The sequence below is a fragment of the Pteronotus mesoamericanus genome, unplaced genomic scaffold (assembly GCF_021234165.1).
Source record: "Pteronotus mesoamericanus isolate MK-2021 breed Mesoamerican mustached bat unplaced genomic scaffold, CSHL_Meso_final contig_228, whole genome shotgun sequence".
NCBI classification, from domain to species: Eukaryota; Metazoa; Chordata; class Mammalia; order Chiroptera; family Mormoopidae; genus Pteronotus; species Pteronotus mesoamericanus.
This window is the reverse complement of record NW_026555095.1, coordinates 493707-516612: the sequence shown is the minus strand read 5'-3', so window position 1 is coordinate 516612 and position 22906 is coordinate 493707. Positions and strand designations below refer to the sequence as shown.

At 39.8% G+C, this 22906-nt stretch overlaps 1 protein-coding gene and 1 pseudogene across 1 annotated transcript in view; both read left to right on the top strand.

The window, feature by feature from the left end:
* The window catches only part of TIMMDC1 (translocase of inner mitochondrial membrane domain containing 1), a 33308-nt gene extending 29680 nt beyond the window's left edge, over window positions 1–3628 (top strand). Inside the window, exon 8 of the mRNA XM_054572313.1 lies at window positions 2926–3628. Coding sequence (XP_054428288.1) covers window positions 2926–3076 — 151 coding nt within the window. The 3' untranslated portion in view covers window positions 3077–3628. The remainder of the gene's footprint in view (window positions 1–2925) is intronic.
* Window positions 3629–3679: 51 nt separating this feature from the next.
* On the top strand, window positions 3680–6839 carry LOC129069647 (glyceraldehyde-3-phosphate dehydrogenase-like; annotated as a pseudogene).
* Window positions 6840–22906: the final 16067 nt, after the last annotated feature.

Genomic DNA, 22906 nt, shown 5'->3' with positions numbered 1-22906 from the left:
CTGCCATTCATTTCAAAGAAGAGTTTGTTTTTACTGAGTCTTTCAACTTGTACCCTACCAGGTCTTTTAATCCTCTTGATTAGGAGAATGGAAAAACCAAGGACACCAGTTTTATTTTAAATCTGATGCGCACCTGTCCCTAGGTATATTTCTTTTGAAAAGTTAAAATGTGAATTTCATTTGGTTGCATATTTTTTCTTTTCCTATGTTTTCAACTGCTTAAGGAAATTACCTGAAGAAAATACACAGCAGTGAGTGAGCTTTATTTGGCTTTATTTAAAAGTTGGTATCCTGGTTTATACAAATATTTATAAACAATGCAGGACATGTTCAGTGTCCACATGCAAAGATTTTACTTCTTGCCCTGGCTGGTGTGGCTCAGTTGGTTAGAGCATTGACTAACCCAAAGATTGAATGTTCAATTCCGGGTCTGGTCACTTAGCTAGGTCGCAGGTTGGATCCCCGGTCCAGGTGCCCTAGGTACATACTGGAGATGACAAATTAGTGTTTCTCTCTCACATCTTTCCTCTCTCTCTTTCTAAAAGCAGTGGGCAAAAAATGTGCTTGGGTGAAGGTAAAAAGAAAAAGATTCTACTTCTTGCTGTGGATGCAGAGCAAGGAAGTAGTATAGTTACTGGACATGGACTGGATGCCACTGAGGAGGGTGAAAACTTTCACCCTTTCCATGTAGTCATTTCCTGTGGACCAGAAATCAGACTGATAGCAGGCTTCTTGCTGATTCTTTGTAAGATCAATGTAACAGGATGCCTTCTAGTGCTCCTGGTACAAGTGACTCTTAACAGTTCAGCTTCCTGGGTATCTAAGACAACATTTGCTGTAGCTACTGTATTGAGAGTTGAGTAGATAAGCAGCCTTTTTTTATCCAGGTTTTTACTTGACACTTCCATTTGTGCTAAGCAAACACACAGACATGGGAATTCTTAATATCTGTAGATCTATTGTTCAAGGGCTTAGGTACTGTAGGAGAAAAAAAGTTGATATTTGGAGCCAGAAAAACCTTGAAAACAAGGCTTTAAATCCTAGCTAAACTATTCATTACTATGACCTTAAGATATTTTTCTTAACTTTTAGCCCTCAGTTTTCTCAGGCATTCTAAGAGCAGAATCACAACAGTGTTCAGTATGTGTTTGTTTTGTTCCTTTCTATTCTCCATACTAAGAGGGTGGATGGGATATGCAGTTATGTAGGTTCTAGAGCAAAGCACTTAAAATTCTGTAACCAGTATAAAATTTAGTATTAGGGATAATTAAAAGCATGAAAGCATTACCTTCTCTCTAAGGTATCATAAGAGACTTCTTTTTAAAAAGGAAACTGAGAAAGGAGTTGGAAAGATAAAGTATATTGGCTATTTGAATTTGATATAGGAAGTATGGAAGAATTAGCATTTGGAAAAATATGAACAAATAATAATTTTATTTCAATAAAAAAAATGAAAACCAGAAAGAGAAGACTAGAGAAGTTGATTTTTATTTAGTGACAGAAAATGGGTAAAAACAAAAACAATTATCATAATGAAAGAATACTTTGGCAGAAAAAAATAGTATCAAAGTATATATATAATTTGGCCTGTTCAGAAGATATACAGCCATGTAATATGAAAAGTAGTCACATTTAATGAAGAAGATACAAGAAACATTGTATAGAGGACGGTGACTCCTCAGTCCCCTTCAGAGTAGGCACCTTGGGATCTCACAGTTCTCCCAGTCACCATCAGCTGCCATATCTTATTTTCCTGCATCTTGTTGACGGTCTGAAATGTCTGCCCTTTCAAATATGATTTTAGTTTTGGGAAAAGCCAGAAGTCGTAGGGCACCAAACCTGGGCTATAGTGGGGCTGAGCCACCTGGGTGATTTGACGTTTCACCAAAAAGTTCTGTACAAGATATGACGAACTAGTGGGTGCATTGTCATGATGGAGTTGCCAGTTATCAGTTGCCTGTAGCTGTGGCCTTCTGAATCTGAATAGTGCCCACAGAGGAATGTTCAAGCTTAATTCAAAATTTGATGCAGATTTGTTGCTCTACTTGCTCAGCCATTTTGAATGTGAGGGCCACACAGCACACATGCTCACTCAATGGTATCTACTGCTCCCACTCACCACAGGCTGCCAGGTTACATCAATGTCTCGCAAACTATTCTCATTATATTAACAATGGCTGGATTTTTTTCTGGACTGACACTCTCTATATAAATATTTCTGAGGAGCATTAACTTAATAAATAGGTAAGAAACTTCTGTCTGCTTCTTTAATCAAGGGGAATCAAACATGGTTAGAATCTAAAAAATTGCTCTAGTGAGCAGAAAATGTAGAAAACTGGCTATAGAGATATGGAAAAAGAACTCAGATCTGGTTGTGAAGAGTGGAAAGTCATAAGTGACCCTGATAATCACTTAAAGAAAGGAAGGTGGTAATACTTCATTTAGAAAAACAACTGATCTGTTATTTGGAAATTTGAGTTTAATTCCTCATATATATACATCTATAGCATCCCATCTGATATTTATGTACAAAAATTACCATTGTTATAATCTCTGTGGGATTTCTACAAGGTTTAGCAACAGACAGTTTAACAGGGGGACTCATGTCCCCCTGATGGTGAAGGCAAGACAGCCAGGTCACGAGGCTTACACCTTAGCTCAGCGTGCTTCAGCGCCCATGTCACCCCTGTGACAACTCTGCTGCCACAGTGGAAATACACATTTTAGAAATACGAGAATTCTAGTTGGCCTGTGAGTGGAACAGGTTAGGAGAGAGAAGAAAGTCACTGTATTTGAAGTACAAGGAGCAGTGTTTGCTCATAAGTTGCAGGGAGAATAAGACAAATGCTATCTTTTAAAAAAAAAATCTACCAACTAAAGAAGTATAACAGGACTTGATATATCCTTTTCATTCTTTGATTACAGGAAAGCCAGACTACAGTTTACTGAGCTCCTCCCTGAAGAGATTGAAAGTAGCCTACAGAAAAATCAGTCCAAAGATGATGCTGAGAAAATTGAAGCACTACTAAATCTTCCTAGAAACCCCTCATCAACAGATAAACAAGACAAGAACTGAAACTGTTTGGACTCAAAACTCACTGGAGAGTTGAAGAGAGCTATGTTGCCACGCCCATTGAATGCCAATGGTTGGGCTACTCCTAGGTTAGCTTAATGACAGATATAAACACGAGCACCTGTAGTGGCAATACTTACTCTTACCTGTTTTTTAAACCAAAAATTGGGCCATTGTATTCTCACTTCACTCATCCTTAACTTTAAATACATACATATATTTATATTGGTCAATCTATATGTTTGACATATCTATATCTATTGATCAATATATATTTCTTTTTCGTGAATTTTATAACAGTAATTTAAAACTTTCCCAAAAGATTAAAGTGGAATTCTACAGCTTATATGTGTATTCTTGTAGCCCTTTAAAGGATACTCTAGGAATCTCTAGGGAGAGGAGAGAAAAGAACCATGTAAGGCAAATGGTCTGCAAAACCATGGTGCCCTTGGGTCCTAGTAACAGTATGGGCCTAAATATGTAGTGGTGTTTGGTTTTTAATAAAAATAAAAAGTGATTTCTGTCATTTGAAATAAAAGATAAATTTAACAAAAAGGAAGCAGATAAGCATTATTAAAGAAACAGCCTGACTTTGTTTATCAGTGTTGCTGGCAAAGTGTCTATGCTGTATTATGAGTTACTTAGCATAGATATAATAGATACACAGTTTCTACACTCTAGGAACTTGCTACCTCAGAAGGAAGCTATATCTTGCGGATTGTGATTTACTAAATGGGGGGTCGGGGGAGATGACTGAATTAACTATCAAAGGGGAAAAAGCTGCTAGTGCTTTGTTTTGAAGTTAGACTCAGTTCCTACTTTGAAAATTCTGTTGTTCACAGGAACAAGGTTTGTGAAGCAGGAAGTGTGGTAGCTAAAACAGTTGGCTGTGGAAGACCATTGGCCTGGAATCTCAGCCATGTGACTTCATAGCCTTGTGATATTAACACCATTTTACTTTATTTTTTTTTTAAATTTTATAAAGGTAATTGGGGTGATATTGGTTAATAGGATCACATAGGTTAGTAGGATCATATAGGTCTCAAGTGTACATTTCTATGATACTGGATCTGTATATTACACCACCTACAGTCAAACCGTCACCATACATTAGGCCCCCTCCATCCCTTCACAACCCACACCCCCTTCCCTCTGGTAACCAACACACTGCTATCTGTGTCTTCAAGTTTCAGTTTTATATCACTCATTTGAGTGAAATCATATGGTTCTTAGCTTTTTCTGACTATTTCACTTAGCATAATATTCTCAACTATTTTTTTTTTTAAAAGAAATTTTATTTATTTTTAGAGAGAGAGGAAGGGAGGGGAAAAGGGAGAGAAACATCAATGTGTGGTTGTCTCTTGTGTGCCTGCTACTGGGGACCTGGCTTGCAACCCAGGCATGTGCCCTGACTGAGAATCAAACCAACAACCCTTTGGTGTGCAGGCTGGCACTCAATCTACCAAGCCACACCAGCCAAGGCTCCAATACTAGTTTTTATCTGTCTTGTTGGTAACAGCCATTCTGACAGGTGTGAGGTGGTATCTCCTTGTACTTTTGATTTGCATTTCCCTAACGGGTAGTGAAATTGACCATCTCTTCATGTGTCTATCTGTTGGTCATTTGTCTTCTTGGGAGAAATGTCTGTTCAGGTCCTCTGCCCATTATTTTTTAATCCTCACCTGAGAATATGTTTATTGGCGGTGGGGGAAGAGAGAGAGACATGGATGTGGAGAGAGAGAAAGAGAGAGACATGGATGTGCGAGAGAAACATTGGTTGCTTCCCGTTTGCACCCCAATCGGATAGAACTTGTAACCTAGATAGAACCTAGATAGAACTTGTGCCCTGATTCGGAACCCTCAACCTTTTAGTCTATGGGAAGATGCTGCCACCAACTGAACCACCCTGCCAAGGCCTCTGCCCAATTTTCAGTGGGATTGTTTGGTGTTGAGTTGTACAGGTTCTTTACATACTTTGAATATTAACCCCTTTTTGGAGCTGCTGTTTGCAAATATCTTCTCTCAGTTACCTTTTTGTTTTGTTGGTTTCTTATGTGTGCAGAAGCTTTTCAGGTTGATACAGTCCCACTGATTTATTTTTGCTTTTACTTCCTTTGCCTTTGGGGTCAAATTAATAAAATGTTCTCTATGACCATGGTCTGTAAGTTTACACCTATGTTTTCCTCTATGTAATTTATTGTTTCATTTCATATTTAGGTCTTTGCTCCATTCTGAATTAACTTTTGTACATGGGGACAAACTATAATCTAGTATCATTCTTTTCCATGTGGCTTTCCAATTTCCTCAGTACCACTTATTGAAGAGGCTTTCCTTCCTCCAATTGTGTTTTTGGCTCCTTTGTCAAAAATTATTTGCCCAGGCTCTGTGTTTCGCCTGTTAGATAGAGAGTCATGTCTTCCTGAGCAGTGCCAGCTGCAACGCTGAGATACAGTGGTGAAAGTTGCAGAGAGAACTAATTTGACCATATTGGGGGCCTGGGCTGCTTTTATCTCTGACAGAGTGGATACTGTCATCATGAATGATCCCTTCATTGATCTCAACTACATGGTCTACATGTTCCAGTATGATTTTACTCATGGCAGGTTAACAGGCACAGTCAAGACCGAATGGAAAGCTTGTCATCAATGGAAAATCCATCTCCATCTTCCCAGAGCAAGATCCCACCAACATCAAATGGGGTGATGCTGGTGCTGAATATGTTGTGAAGTCCACTGGTGTCTTCAATACTTTGGAGAACGCTGGGGCTCACTTGAAGGGAGGAGCCAAGAGGGCCAAGAGGGTCATCCTCTCTGCCCCTTCTGCAAAGCTCCCATGTTTGTGATGAGTGTGAACCATGACAAGTACGACAACTTCAAGATTGTCAGCAATTTATCCTGCACTTCCAACTGGTTGGCCCTACTGGCTAAGGTCATCCATGACAACTTTGGTGTCATGAAGGGACTCATGACCACAGTCCATGCCATCACTGGCACCCAGAAGACTGTGGATGGCCCCTCTGGGAAGTTGTGTGATGGCAGAGGGGCTGTCCAGAACTTCATCCCTGCTTCTACTGGTGCTGTAAAGGCTCTGGGAAGGGCCAACCCTGAGCAGAATGGGAAGCTTGCTGGTATGGCTTTCCATGTCCTAGCCCTAATGTGATGGTTGAGGATCTGACCTGCTTCTGGGAGAAAGCTGCCAAATACAATGACATCAAGAAGGTAGTGAAGCAGACATGAGAGGCACCCTGGGCTACACTGAGTACCATGTTGTCTTCTGCAATTTGGACATGGTGGCGGACCTTATGGTCCACATGGCCTTCAAGGATAAAGTGCCCCATGGCCTACCAGCCCCAGCAAGAGGAGAGGCCTTCAGCTGCTTTGGAGTCCTTGGCCCAAATTGATCCCCAATGCACTGAGAATCTCCTGACCGCCACAGTTTTCATTCCAGGCCCCTTGAAGAAGGATCTCTACCTTGTCAGGCACCATCAATAAAGTGCACTGTATCTAATAAAAAAAATCTACTTGCCTATACATATGTGATTTTATTTCTGGGCTCTTAATTCTATTCCATTGGTCTGTGATCCTGTTTCTCTGCCAATACCATGCTGTTTTGATTACCATTGCTCAGTAGTATAATGTAGTCAGGTAGTGTGATACCTCTGGCTTTGTTCTTTTTTCTCAGCATTGATTTGGCTATTTGTGGTCTTCTGTGGTTCCATTCTATTGGTTTTTTGTTCTATTTCTTTAAGAAAATGACATGGGATTTTGATGGGAATTGTATTAAATCTGTATATTGCTCTGAGTAATGTGGCTATTTTACCTGTTGATTCTTTAAATCCATGAATACAGAATCTTTCCATTTCATTGTCTTTTTTAATCTCATAATAATGCTTTGTAGTTTTCAGTATATAGGTCCTTCACTGCTGTTAATTCCTAGGTGTTGTATTCTTTTGGTTGCAAAAGACTTTTTTCATTTCTTTTTCTGAAATTTCATTGTTAGTATACAGGAAAGCAGTGGATTTTTGTTTAAAGATTTTATTTTTAGAGAGAAGGGAAGAAAGATAGAGATGGAGAGAAATGTCTATTAGTTGCCTCTCATAGACACCCCAACCCGGCCCTTACCAGGAATCAAGCTAGTGACCTTTTGTTTTGCAGGATGACACCCAACTAACTAAGCCACACCAGTCATGGCAGCAGTACATTTTTGTACATAGATTTTATATCCTGCAACTTTACTATATTTGCTTATTGTTTCTAATAGATTTTTGGTGGACTCTTTAGGGTTTTCTATATACAGAATCATGTCATCTATAAAGGGAGACACTTTTACTTTTTCATTCCCAGTTTGGATGCCTTTTCTTTCTTTCTCTTGCCTGGTTGCTCCAGCTAGGATTCCCAGAACTATGTTGGATATGAGTGGTGAGAGCAGGCATCCTTGTATTGTTAGAGGATTTTAGAGGAAAAGCTTTAAATTTTCACCATTGAGTATGTTATTAGCTGAAGGTTTGTCACGTGGCCTTTATTATGTTGAGATTCTTTCCTACTATGCCCATTTTCTTGAGTGTTTTAATCACAAATGAATGTTGTATCTTACCAAATGCTTTTTCTGCATCAATTAAAGATCATATGATTTTTGACTTATGGTCAAGATGGTGGCGTAGGTAAATGTGATTCTCAAATCCTCTCAAAACTACATCAAAATTACAACTAAACTACAGCATAACCATAATTTGGAACTACCTGAAATCTGTATGAATGGAAGTCCTACAACCAGGGATTTAAAGAAACTACATTGAGACTGGTAGGAGGGGAGGAGATGTGGAACAGGCTAGTCCCATACAAACGTGATGGTTTAAAATTGGAAGGGATATCTTGACTGCAAAGGTACACCCTGAGGAGAGTGAGGTCCCAGCCCCAAACCACACACTCCAGCCCAGGGTTCCAGTGCCAGGAAGACAAGTCCCTATAACCTCTGGCTGTAAAAACCCATAGGGATTGTGGCTGACTGAGACAGAAGCTTCTGGAGTCCTGGGCACTTACCCTTAAAGGGCCGGTGCTCTAACTGTCTTGAACTCACTCCCTCTGAGCTTCAGCACTGGGGCAGCTGTTTAAAAGTCAGGGACATACAGAGAGGAGCTAAATTGTCTGGCATCAAGGCAAGAGCTGGGCAGGGGGGCAACTTTCTGACAGACAAAAATGCTGGCAGAGGCCACTGTAACTTTTCTGAGATACCCGCTCCCCCACCCTCCCATCCCCGCCAAACATGCACATACACACAGAGCCATATCTTAGTTTCCATCAACCTGTCTGACACTGTTTGCCTGTTCTGGTGGAGACTGAGCCCCACCCAACTTGCAAGCCCATCAAAGCCATTTCCAGTGACTTTTCCATACAACTGGCACCTCTTGCCTCATGCTTCAGATTCCTAAAAGCTCTCAAACAAGCAATATCTGGCCTCTGTGTAACCACTACCTCTTGCTAAGTGGCCACAGGCCCAGCATTAGTGGCAGACCACCTAAGGTTACAGCTTGGCCTCTCCCAACACAAGCAGCAGCTATCTGCAGATAACTCTGTACCTATTGCAGGGTGGCTCCAGGAAGAGCACAGGTGGTGGCTGACTTTGCACTTCCAGGGAGGCCCTGGGGGGGAAAATACTAAATGAAATGAAGACAAGCAAAGTACCAGATACAGAGTTCCAAACAATGGTGGTAAGGGTGCTCAAGAAACCTAGAACTTCAAAAGCATGAAAAAGGACATAGAAACCATAAAAAAGAACCAGTCAGAAATGAGAATCAAATCAGTGACTTGGAATTTAAGGAAGCAAAAAAACACCCAATTATAACAGCAAAAAGGAAAAAGAATCCAAAAATATGAAGATAGTGTAAGGAGCCGGTGGGGCAACTTCAAGCATACCAATATTCACATCATGATGGTGCCAGAAGGAAAAGAGAGTACAAGAAATGGAAAACCTATTTGAAAAAATAGTGACAGAAAACTTTCCTAACCTGATGAAGGATATAGACATGTGAGTCCCGGAGGCACAGATAGACCCAAACAAGATGAACTGAAAGAGGCCCACATCATGACGCATCATAATTAAAATGCAAAAGATTAAAGACAAAAATAGAATCTTAAAAACAGCAAGAGAAAAGCATTCAGTTACCTACAAGGGTGTTCCCATAAGACTCTCAACAGAAACCTTGCAGGATAGAGGGTTTGGCAAGAAATATTCAAAGTGATGAAAAACAAGTACCTACAATGCAGATTACCCAGCAAAGCTATCCTTTAGAATTGAAGGACTTCCCAGACAAAAAGCTAAAGGAGTTCACCAGCAAACCAGTATTGCATGAAATGTTAAAAGGTCTTCTTTTTTTAATTATCATTCTATTACAGTTGTCCCAATTTTCCCCCTTTTGTCCTCCTCCTCCCACCCGTACTCACTCCCACCGTCAATCCCCACACCATTGCCCATGTCCATGGGTCATTGATACATGTTCTTTGAGTAGTCCCTTCTCCTTCTTTCCACCATTATCCCCTTCCCCACTTTGCTCTGGCTGCTGTCAGTCTGCTCCTTGTCTCCATGTCTCTGGTTCTACTTTGCTTCTTTATTTTGTTCATTAGACTCCTCTTACAGGTGAGATAATATGGTATTTGTCTTTCACCAACTGGCTTATTTCACTTAGCATAATAGTCTCTCATTCCATCCATGCTGTCACAAAAGGTAGGGATTCCTTCTTTATTTCTGCTGTGAAGCATTCCATTGTGTAAATGTCCCACAGTTCTTTGATCCACTCATCTACTGATGGGCACTTAGGCTGTTTCCAGCACTTGAGTATTGTAAATAGCGCTGCTATGAACATTGGGGTGCATAGGTTCTTCTAAATTAGTGTTTTGGGATTCTTAGGGTATAATCCCAGCAGTGGGATGGCTGGATCAAAAGGCAGTTCCACTTTTAATTTTTTGAGGAAATTCCATACTGTTTTCCACAGTGGCTGCACCAGTCTGCCTTCCCACCAACAGTGCACTGGGATTCCCTTTTCTCCACAACCTTGCCAGCACTTGCTTGTTGATTTATTAATGATAGCCATTCTGACAGGTGTGAAGTGATACCTCATTATGGTTTTAACTTACATCTCTGTGATGGCTAATGATGTTGAGCATCTTTTCATATGTGTATGGGCCCTCTGTATGTCCTCCTTGCAGAAGTGTCTATTCAGGTCCTTTGCCCATTTTTTATTGGATTATTTGTCTTCCTGGTGTTGAGTCATATGAGTTCTTTATATATTTTGAAGATTAAACCCTGTCTGATGTATCATTGGCAAATATGTTCTCCCATACAACTGGTTTCCTTTTCATTTTACTGATGTTTTCTTTAGCCATGCAGAAGCTTTTTAATTTGATGTAGTCCCATTTATTTATTTTTTCCTTATTTCCCTTGCCTTGGGAGATATATTGGCAAAAATATTGCTACATGGGATATCTGAAATTTTACTGCCTATGTTTTCTGCTGGGACATTTACGGTGTCATGACTTTTATTTAAGTCTTTTATCCATCTTGAGTTTATTTTTGTGTATGGTGTAAGTTGGTGGTCTAGTTTCATTTTTTTGCATATACCAGTCTAGTTCTTCCAACACCATTTATTGGAGAGACTATTTTTACTCCCTTGTATGCTCATGTACCCTTTGTCAAATATTAATTGACCATAAAGACATGGGTTTATTTCTGGGCTCTCTATTCTGTTCCATTGATCTATATGTCTGTGCTTATGCCAGTACCAGGCTATTATGGTGGCCTTTAATATAGCTTGATATCAAGTATTGCTTTTTGTTTTTTAAAAAGCTTTCCGTGTACTTTTTAAAAAAGATTTACTTATTTTTAGAGAGGGGAAGGGAAAGAGAGAGAGAGAGAAACATCAATGTGTGGTTACTTCTTGTGTACCCCCTACTGGGTACCTGGCCCTAACCCAGGCATGTGCCTTAGACTGGGAATAGAACTGGTGACCCTTGAGGTTCACAGGCCGAAGCTCAATTCACTGAGCTACACCAGACACGGCTATATTAGGTATTGTGATCCCTCTGACTTTATTCTTCTTTCTCAAAATTGTTGAGACTATGTGGGGCCTTTTTTTGGTTCCATGTAAATTTTTGGAGTATTTGTTCTAGATCTGGTGAAATATGCCATTGGTATTTTAATAGGAACTGCATTGAATCTATAGATTTCTTTGGGTAGTATGGACATTTTAATGATGTTAATTCTTCCAATCAAAGAACGCGATATATGCTTCCTTTTATTTGCGTCTTTCTCAGTTTCTTTCTTTGGTGTTCTATACTTTTCTGAGTACAGGTCTTTTATCTCCTTGGTTAAATTTATTCCTACGTACTTTATTTTTCTTGTTGCCCTAGTACATGGGATTTTTTCCCCCTACTTTTTCTTTCTGATGGTTCATTGTTGGTGTACAAAAATGCCATTGATTTCTGAATATTGATTTTGTATTTCGCCAAATTCACTTATTAGATAGAGTAGTGTTTTGGTGGAGACTATAAGATTTTCTATGAACAATGTTATGTTGTCTGCAAATGAGAGTTTTACTTCTTCCTTTCCAGTTTGAATGCCTTTTATTTCTTTTTCTTCTCTGAACACTGTGGCTAGAATGTCCAGTACTATGTTGACCGAGAGAGGTGAAATAAAGGGTCTTCTTTAAGAAGAAGGGTGAGGAGAGGCGAGCTCTGGGGAGGTGGGGGAGGACTGTGAGTTTCTCTGTCTGGCATGCCAATTGCCAGAGAGGTGTGGCCACACCTCTGTGCTTCATCCCAGCCCAGGTCACCAGGGTCAGCCACAGCTGTACTGCCCAGTCCTGCAGGAATGCCTCACTAAATCTCTGCTGTATCAGCTGAAGGTAGTTCCAGCCACAACCTTATTCCTTCCCTCTCCAGGCTGAGATTGCAGTGAGCTCTAGATGCAGGCTGCATCCCTGGCTCCTCTGAGCTTTTTTCCCTTTCCACTTCTCCAGTTTGCTCCCACTTGCTCAGTTTTAGATGTTTCAATGCATGGATCTTTCAGATGTGTTTGTGCACTGAGCAGGGAATCTTTTGTTGAATTATAGCTGTTCAAATTCTGTGAAATATGCCATTGGTTGCTGAATTGTTGAAACTTCAAGGGGAAAGACCTAGGTGACCTGTCACGCCACTAATCCTCCAAGGTCACTCAGATGTTGCATTTTTAAAAATGAATACAAGACCCTTCCCCAGCAAAAAATTTATGACTTGCTTTATTTTCATACTAGATTTATCACTGTGGGCTGGAAACACTGAAATGTCTCCAAGGTACTCATGTATACTAAACAGTAAGCTGTCTTTAGAAGAAATTGATTGAGGTAATTAAAAATAGCATTTTATAGGGCTTCCTTAGATCCCTAAAGTGGCTCTCTTTGGTGTTTCTGCATTCTTCTGACATCAGCACAGAATTGAAAAGAAAAAAGCAGTTAAGTGAATGAAAATAAAGGTAGTGGACTGACAAGAACTTTGGGAAACAAAAATAAGAATTGCTGCATTTAGTTAAGACTCATAATCCTTAGACAAGAGCATAAGGAAACCTGAAGGAATAATTAGCCACAAAAGAGGAAAAACCTAAAAGACAGGTTACTTATTTTATTTTATTTTTTGGAGTCATACACACACGTACATACACACACTTGTTGTTCCACTTATTGATGCATTCATTGATTACTCCTTGTATGCACCCTGACTGGGGATCAAACCTGCAGCCTTTGTGTATTGGGGATGATGTTCTCACCAACTGAGCTACCTGGCTAGGACAAGACAGCTTATTCATATTTAACTAAATTATACTATCATTGCTTATTACATTTCATAAATGTCAGTACAATTTTTTCAAAAAGTTGTATTTTGCTTTTATTATTCTCATAAATATTTTGTGATGTAAATAAAATTACTTTTAAAACCAACCATCTAACTTTATATTTTCTAGTAGAGGGGTTTAATCTGCGTGTAGATATGAATAAAACGATGAACAGATTAACCAATTGCCAATTTGTTGGCAATTTATGAATGGGATAATTAAGAAAAAATGCTTTATACAGTGTGGTGCATCAATGCAATGTTTACATGTTTACATTGTGGTATAAACAGTGTGGTGAATCAATGATTCTCCCTTTTTCTCTCTTTCACTCTCTCTCTCTTCTCCTCTCTTGAAAGGTGATAAACATATCCTCAGGCAAGGATTGGAAAAAAGTTACCATTAAAAAAAGCATACTGGTGCAGATATTTTCATATCTCATAACTACTAATTGTTATAAAATGCCCTGTATGTCAGGGCATTGTTCTATGCTTTAAATGCATCATTTCATTAAACACTCATTCTGAGCTAGAAACTCTTTTTGACAGATGAGAACAGTGAGGGAGCCAGAAACACACAACTGCAGAAAAGTAAGCCTCTTTAATAAATGGTACTGAGAAAGTTGGAAAGCTAGAGGCAAAAGAATAAAACTAGATTATGGTTTTCCCCATGTACAAAAATTAATTCAAAATGGATCAAAGATCTAAATATAAGATCTCAAACAATAAGTAACGTAGAAGAAAACATAGGTACTATTCTTATGGACCTTAGCCAAAGAGAACATTTTATGAATTTGATCCCAAAGCAAGGGAAGTAAAGGCAAAAATAAGTGAATGGGACTATATCAAACTAGAAAGCTTCTGCACAGCAAAAGAAACAGCCAACAAAACAAAAAGGCAACCAACTAAATGGGGGACGATATTTGCAAACAACAGCTCTGGCAAAGGTTTAATATCCAAAATACATAAAGAACTCATGAAACTCAACACCAAACAAACAAATAACCCAAGTAAAAAATGGAGGGAGGACTTGGACACCTCGCCCAAGAAGACAAACAGCGAACCCATATACAAAAAGATGTTAAACTTCCCTAGCTATTAGGGAAATGCAGATCAAAACTACAATGAGTCCTGACTGACGTGGTTCAGTTGGTTGGGCATCATCCCGCAAACCAAAAGGTCGCTGGTTTGATTCCTGGTCAGAGCACATCCCTGGATTGAGAGTTCAGTTCCTGGTCCGGGCTCACACAAGAGAGAACTGATCAATGTTTGTCTCTGACGTTGATGTTTCTCTCCATCTCTTTCTTCCTCTCTTTCTCTCTCTCTAAAAATAAATAAACAAATAAAATCTTTTTTTAGAAACTACAATGAGATACCACTTCACACGTACCTGATAGAATGGCTGTTATCAACAAAACAGGCAAAAACAACTGTAGGAAACTGTGGAGAAAAAGGAATCCTCATTCTCTGATGGTGGAATGTAAACTGGTGCAGCAACTATGGAAAACAATCCAGCAGTTCCTCAAAAAATTAAGAATAGAGTTACTATATGACCCAGCAATCCCTATCCTGAGTATCTACTGAAAAACTCACAAATACGCATTCACAAAAATATGTTCACCCCTATGTTCACAGCAGCATTATTTACCATGGCCAAGACATAGAGACAACCAAAGTGTCCTTTGATAGAGGATTGGATAAAGAAGATAAGGTACACATATACTATGGAATACTACTCAACCATAAGAAATGATTAAACACTGCCATTTGCGACAACACAGATGGACCTTGAGAATATCATGCTACACAAAATAAGTCAGTCAGCAAAAGCTAAGAACCATTTGATTTCACTCATATGTGGGCTATAAACTGAAACATACACACATACAACAGTATCATGATTACCAAAAGGAAGGGGTTGAGGTAGTAGTAAAGGGTACAGGGGGCAAAATATATGGTGATGGAAGATTATCTTACTTTAGGTGGTGGGCACACACTTGCATACCAATCATATATCATAGAAATGTACGCATGAAATTTATATAATCTTATTAACCAATGCCACCTCAATACATTTAATTAAAAATAAAATTTAGGAGATGGGAATATGGCGGAGGAGTGAGTGGAAGTCACACTGACCTCCTCCCAGGACCAAACTGGATTTGCAACTAAACTGTGGAGAAATCACCTGGAAAACAATTGAATGATAGAAAGAGAGGAGCCTTGGAGTCGCGGACAGACAGTGGAATTGATTCTCACACATCCTAATGGGTGAGAAGTGTGGTTGAGGCTCTAGAGGGTGGGCTGAGAGCCCACGGGCACCAGCACCAGAGGGACATTGAAATAGCCAGTTGGATCCCCCTGAGAAGAACAGGGTCTGAATCATAAGCAGGGACTCCTAGATTACAACATCTGAACCCCAAAAAGCACACAGACAAGACAACTGCAAAAAGCATAGTGGTGCTCTCTGCCAGAGACAGGTGGCTGGAGATGCAAAGAGATGTTTAAAGGGCCAACGCAAAAATTTGCAGTGGCAGTTGCCTTCCTTGATCTCTGGGCAGAGGTGGGAGCAGAGTGGGCTGGAGCCTGAGGAAAGATTGATGAGGAAAGCTTTGTGAAGAGAACTGAGATGGTGGCCAGCACTTCACATGATGGGGGCCCTGGTGATAACTCATCTCCCACTCTGCAGCTACCATCTTGCTCAGGCATAAAGGAATCAGTAACCCTGCCTTCGGCACACTCTGCCCAGGACTTGAGCGCGCGGGAGTGGGTGCTGAGTGCAGTGCAGCCGGCAGCGATAGTGGATCCCCAGCCAAAGGGCACACAGAGCTGCCTAGAGACCCTTGAGATGGAGGCGTTGGGGAAAGAATTGGAGGAGTAGCTGGGGATTCCTCGAGCTGACTCCTTCCCCATTCCACAGTCTCCATTTTGTGCAGGCAGGCCATGCCCCCAAAGAGGCAGCACTGAGAAAGCGAACAATAGCCCTGTTTTCTGGGCACTCTGCCCAGTACTTGCACGCAGGCCTTAGTACTGAGTGCAGAGCTGCCTGCAGAGATAATAGACCCCTGGCTAAAGGGGACACAGAGCTGCCTGGAGACTCTTGAGGAGAGGCTGGAGTTGGAGGCACTGGGGAGAGAACTAAGGTAGTAGCTGGGGGGATCCCAGTGCTGACTCCTTCCCATTCCACAGTCTCCATCTTGCTCAGGCAGGCCACTCCCCTGAGTGGCAGCAGCCTGTAAGGATACGATAGTCCCACCCTCAGGAGGCACTGCCCTGCCCTGTGGTGCCTAAGCCTGGCAGCTGAGGGCAGAGTGACTAGATTAACAATTGCAGGAGACAGATACTGACAGTAGATTCCTGGGAGGCTCAAACAGATGGCCTAAGGTCAGACAGGGTCAACAACTGACATCATCAGAGGCAGACCCAGAAAGAAAATAAAATAAATAAATAAACAAACAAATAAATAAGCCCGCCTACTACCATAGAAGTTTAATCCACAAAGTCAGGAAATCAAGACTGATCAATTGAAGCAGAAGCAAAAAAAAAAAAAAAAAAAAAAGACTCTCACAAATAATGGGAAGGAAAAGAAACACTCCCAAAATGAAGGGAAAGGAGGAATCCCCACAAAGAGAACAAAATGAAATAGAGGCAAGTAAACTATGAGATATTGAGTTCAAAACAATGGTTCTCAGGAAGCTCAATGAGCTCAGTGAGCTCAAAGAGAACTATGGGAAACTACAGGGAAACTATCAGGAACTTCCTGCAAACTATATCAACCTGGAAAAGGACATAGAAACTATCAAGAAGACACAAGAGGAAATGAAGAATACCATTTCTGAATTGAAGAACACAGTAGAAGGAATCAAAAGCAGATTAGATGAAGTAGAGGATCAAATCAGCAAGCTGGAGGACAAGGTAGAAAAAAGGTTTCAGAAAGAGCAAGAAATGGAAAAAGTACTCAAAAAAGCATGAAGGGAGATTTAGGGAAATGCAGGACAACCTGAAATGTAATAATATCCACATAATAGGGATACCAGAAGGAGAAGAAGAGGAGCAAGGGATAGAGAACCTCTTTGAAAAAGTAATGATGGAAAACATCCCCAATTTGAGGAGAGAAAAAGTCTCACAAGTCCAGGAAGCGCAGAGGGCCCCATTCAAGGGGAACCCAATGAGGCCCACTCTAAGATACATCATCATTAAGATAGCAAATATCAAAGAAAAAGAGAATCCTTAAGGCAGCTAGGGAGAAACAGGTAGTAGCATACAAGGGAGTCCAATATGGCTAGCATCTGACTTCTCAACAGAAACACTAGAAGCCAAGTAAAGGGAATGGCAAGAAATATTCCAAGTCATGAAAAGCAAAAGCCTACAACCAAGAGTGCTCTACCTAGCAAGGCTCTCCATTAAAATAGAAGGTGAAATAAGGAGTTTCCCAGACAAAAGAAGGCTAAAAGAATACATCTCCACCAAACCAGCACTACAAGATGTGCTAAAGGGACTGGTTTAAGAAGAAGTAAAAGAGTGAGAAAGGGAAAAACACAGGTACAAAGAGAAAAAATGAATAAGTTTCTATCAATAATAACTCTCAATGTAAATGGACTAAATGCCCCAATCAAAAGACACAGGATAGCTGAATAGATAAGAAAACAAGACCCACACATATGCTGCCTACAAGAGACCCACCTCAGAAGAAAGGACCTTTACATCCCTTTACAGACCGAAAGTAAAGGGATGGAAAAAAATATTCCAAGCAAATGGGCAAGAGAAAGAAGCAGGGGTAGCAGGACTTTTATCAGACAAAATAGATTTCAAAACAAAGGCCATAAAAAGAGACCCAGAGGGACACTTTATAATACTCAAAGGAAGAATCCATCAAGAAGACATAAACATTGTAAACTTATATGCACCCAACATAGGAGCACCCAAATATATAAGAAAAATCTTGGAGGACTTCAAGAAAGATATAGACAGCAACACACTGATAGTTAGGGATTTTCACACCCCACTGTTAACAATGGACAGATCTTCCAAACAAAACATCAACCAGAATATTGTGGAGCTGAATGATGCATTAGATCAAATAGACTTAACTGACATATATAGAACCTGACATCCCAAAGAAGAAAAATACACATTCTTTTCAAACGCACATGGAAGTTTTTCAAAGATAGACCACATGATAGGACACAAAGCAAGCCTTAACAAATTCAGGAAAATTGAAATAATAACAAGCATTTTCTCAGACCACAAGGGCTGGAAACTGGAAACCAACCTCAAGGAGAAACCTCAAAAACTTTCAAACTCATGGAGACTGAACAGCACACTATTAAACAATGAATGGGTCAATAATGAGATGAGAAGAAATCAAAAAGTTTCTGGAAACAAATGAAAATGAACATACAACAGTCCAAAACCTATGGGACACAGCAAAGGCGGTCCTGAGAGGGAAGTTCATAGCTTCCCTCTCATAGGTAAGACAGGCTTACCTAAAAAAAGATAGAAACATTTCAAATAAATGACCTAATCCTACAACTTCAAGAACTGGAGAAACAACAACAAATAAATCCCAGAGCAGGTAGAAGGAAGGAAATAATCAAGATCAGAGCAGAACTGATTGACATAGAGACGAAAAGAACAATTCAAAGGATCAACCAATCCAGGAGCTGGTTCTCTGAAAAGATAAATAAAATCGACAAGCCTTTAAGCAGACTCATCAAGAAAAAAAGGGAGAGGACCCAAATTAATAATATCAGAAATGAAAGAGGAGAAATAACAACTGATACCACAGCAGTACAAAAGATTGTAGGAAATTACAATGAACAATTATATGCCAAGAAATTTGAAAACCTTGACAAAATGGACAGATTTCTGGAAAAGTATAATCTTCCAACACTGAATGAAGAAGAAGCAGAAAGCTTGAACAGACCAATAACAGCTGGGGAAATTGAAGCAGTCATCAAGAAACTCCCGGCACACAAAAGCCCTGGATTGGACAGTTTCACAGGAGAATTTTACAAAACATTTAAGAAAGCGCTAACCCCTGTCCTTCTTAGACTATTCCAAAAAACCCAAGAAGAGGGAAGACTCCCAGCCTCTTTTTATGAAGCCAGCATCACCCTAATCCCAAAACCAGATAAAGACGCTATGAAGAAAGAAAACTACAGGCCAACTTCACTGATGAACATAGATGCTAAAATCCTCAACAAAATATTGGCCAACCCCATCCAGCAATACATTAAAAAGATCATACACCATGATAAAGTGGGATTCATCCCAGCGATGCAAGGATGGTTCCATATTAGCAAGTCAATAAATGTAATACATCACATAAACAAAAGGAAAGACAAAAACCACATGATCATCTTGACAGATGCAGAAAAAGCATTCAATAAGGTACAGCACCCATTTATGATAAAAACACTCAGCAAAATGGAAATAAAGGGGGCATACCTCAACATAATAAAGGCCATATATGAAAACCTATAGCCAACATCATACTCAACAGGCAAAAACTAAAAGCTTTCCCCCTAAGATCGGGAACAAGACAAGGGTGACTGCTTTCACCACTTCTATTCTACATAGTATTGGAATTCCTAGCCACAGCGGTCAGACAAGAAAAAGAAATAAAAGGCATCCAAATTGGAAAGAGGGAAGTAAAACTATCATTGTTTGCAGATGACATGATAGTGTACATAGAAAACCTTGTAGACTCCACAAAAAAACTACTTAACCTAATAAGTGAATTTGGCAAAAGAGCAGGAGATAAAGTCAATCTTCAGAAATCAAAGGCGTATTTGTATAGCAGCAATGAAATAGAAGAATAAATCAGAAAAAAAAACGTTTGCTATAGCAACAAGAAAAATATAGTACTTAGGAATAAATTTAACCAAGGAGGTAAAAGACCTGTATGCAGAAAACTATACAACACTGAAGAAAGAAATTAAGGAAGACACACATAAATGGAAGCATATACCGTGTTCATGGATTGGAAGAATTAATATCATCAAAATGTCCATACTACCCAAAGCAATTTATAGACACAACACAATCCCTATTAAAATACCAATGACATATTTCACAGAAATAGAACAGACATTTCAAAAATTTATATGAAACCATAAACAACCCTCAATGGCCACAGCAATTTTAAGAAAGAAAAACAAAGTAGGAGGGATCCCAATACCGGACATCAAACTATATTACAAGGTCACTGTAATCAAAACAACCTGGCACTGGCACAAGAACAGACACATAGATCAGTGGAACAGAATAGAAAACCCAGAAATAAACCCATGTCTCTATGGTCAATTAATATTTGACAAAGGGGCAGAAGCATAAAATGGAGCCATAATAGCCTCTTCAACAAATGGTGTTGGGAGAGCTGGAGGGCTACATGCAACAAAATGAAATTGGATCATCAGCTGACACCATACACAAAAATAAACTCAAGATGGATAAAAGACTTAAATATAAGTCGCAACACCATAGAAGTCCTAGAGGTGAACATAAGCAGGAAACTCTCAGATATCCCACACAGCAATATTTTCACCGATATGTCCCCTTAAGCAAGGGACATAAGGAAAGAATAAATAAGTGGGACCTCATCAAAATAAGGAGCTTCTGCACGGCTAAAGAAAACAGCAAAATGAAAAGGGAACCAATCGTATGGGAAAATATATTTGCCAATAATACATCAGATAGAAGTTTGATTTCCAAAATATATAAAGAACTCACATGACTGTTTTTATTCATCTTAAGGCAGTCCATTTAGCATATTTTTCAATGCTGGTTTGGTGGAGATGTATTCTTTTAGCCTTCTTTTGTCTGGGAAACTCACTTTGCCTTCCATGTTAATTGAGAGCCTTGCTGGGTAATGTAGTCTTGGTTGCAGGCCCTTGCTTTTCATTACTTGGAATATTTCTTGCCATTCCCTTTTGGCTTGTAGTGTTTCTGTGAAGTGAGCTGCTGGCCATATCGGGGCTCCCTTATATGTTACTACCTTTTTCTCCCTTGCTTTAGGATTCTGTTTGTCTTCGTTATTTCCTATTTTAATTATGATGTATCTTGGAGCGGGCCTCATTGGGTTCCCCTTGAATGGGACCCTCTGTGCTTCCTGGATTTGCATGACATTTTCTCTCCTCCAATTAGGTAAGTTTTCCATGATTCCTTTTTCAAACAGTTTCTCTACCCCTTGCTCCTCTTCTTCTCCTTCTGGTATCCCCATGACATGGATAGTATTACATTTCAGGTTGTCCTGCATTTCCCTAAATCTCCCTTCATGCTTTTTGGGTCTTTTTTCCATTTCTTGCTCTTTCTGGAACCTTTTTTCTATCTTGTCCTCCAGCTTGCTGATTTGATCCTCTGCTTCATCTAATCTGCTTTGGATTCCTTCTACTGTGCTCTTCAATTCAGAAATGGTATTCTTCATTTCCTCTTGTGTCTTCTTGATAGTTTCTATGTCCTTTTTCATGCTGATACAGTTTGTAGTATGTTCTTCATTGTTCCCCTGGAGTTTTTTGTAATTCTCTTTGAGCTCACCGAGCTCATTGAGCTTCCTGAGAACCGTTGTTTTGAACTCAATATCTCATAGTTTACTTGCCTCTATTTCATTTTGTTCTCTTTGTGGGGATTCCTCCTTTCCCTTCGACTGGGGGTTGTTTCTTTGTCTTCCCATTATTTGTGAGACTCTTCTTTTTTGCCTCTGCCCCTTAAATTCATCTCCCTTGACTTCTTGACTGTGGTGTGAACTTCTATGGTAGGAGACTTCTTTTTTTTTCTTTCTTTCTGGATCTGCCTCTGATGATGTCAGCTGTTGACCCCATCTGACTGTAGGCAGTCTTTAAGAGACCTCCAGGAATCTACTGCCTGTGACTGTCTCCTCCAGTTGTTAATCTAGTCACTCAGAAGATCTTAAATTTGGTACCGAGAGGAATAAAACCTTGTGCCTTCTAATGCCCATGATCTCATATGTCCCACACTGGTAGAGAAGGGCTAAAAGGAGCAACCTCCAGATGTTCTGTTCATCTTGATGTTTCTGCAGATCTTGATTCGATAGGGGTCATCCTTTCCATTTCCACGTCCTCACCTTTCCTCCTCTCTCTTGCAGCAGGTCCTTGCAGATAAACACAAACAATAAAAGTTTACATAGGTGAGTTTCCTTTAAATTGTGCCCATGTATTTCAGCAAGCTTTCAGATTGGCTTAGAATAAGAGCAGCAGTTCTTAAACCAGGGGGGTGATTTCCATCCCACTTCCCTTCCCAACATGGGACATTTTGGGTTGTCACTACTGGGACAAGGGTGCTATTGGTATAAAGTGAGTAGAGATGCTTCTAAATATACTACAGTGGACAGAATAGCACCTTAAAACAAATATTTATTCAGCCCCAAATGTCCATAGTGCTAAGAATGGGAAACCTGAACATTCTCTGTAACAAAGATATAAAGCTGGGCACTCTGTATCAGAAACATTTTTGAGCCACCAGACCTTTTTCATCCTACCCATGGATTGAATTGTTCATAACAAAGAGTCTTTAGTGACTTCCCTGACCTTTGATTTGTGTGTGTGTGTGTGTGTGTGTGTGTGTTTGTGTCAGAGAGAGAGAGAGAGAGAGAGAGAGAGAAAGGGTGGGAAAGTCAGCAGGGGTTGGTTTTCCCATTTTCTTTTCTCAGTGTGGATTACTTCAGCTCCATGAAATGTTGGTACTCCTTCATGGTGACTATGGCCTTAGCTGTGGCCTGGCAGTTCCTCTTCATTTAATTAGAGAATGATGGTAGAATATGTGTAAGATAAAACTTTTAAACTCATAGGAAAAAATACCCTAGATATGTCTTCTTTCCTCAACCATTCCTGATCTTTCATCCAAAAATGTATTCTGAAGAACTGAGAATTGGTAAAACCACTTGTGGCCATGTATTTTCTCAGCTTCATTAATGCATCTAACCCTCCTTCAAGAAAAGTATTCTTACCCCCAATCCTGT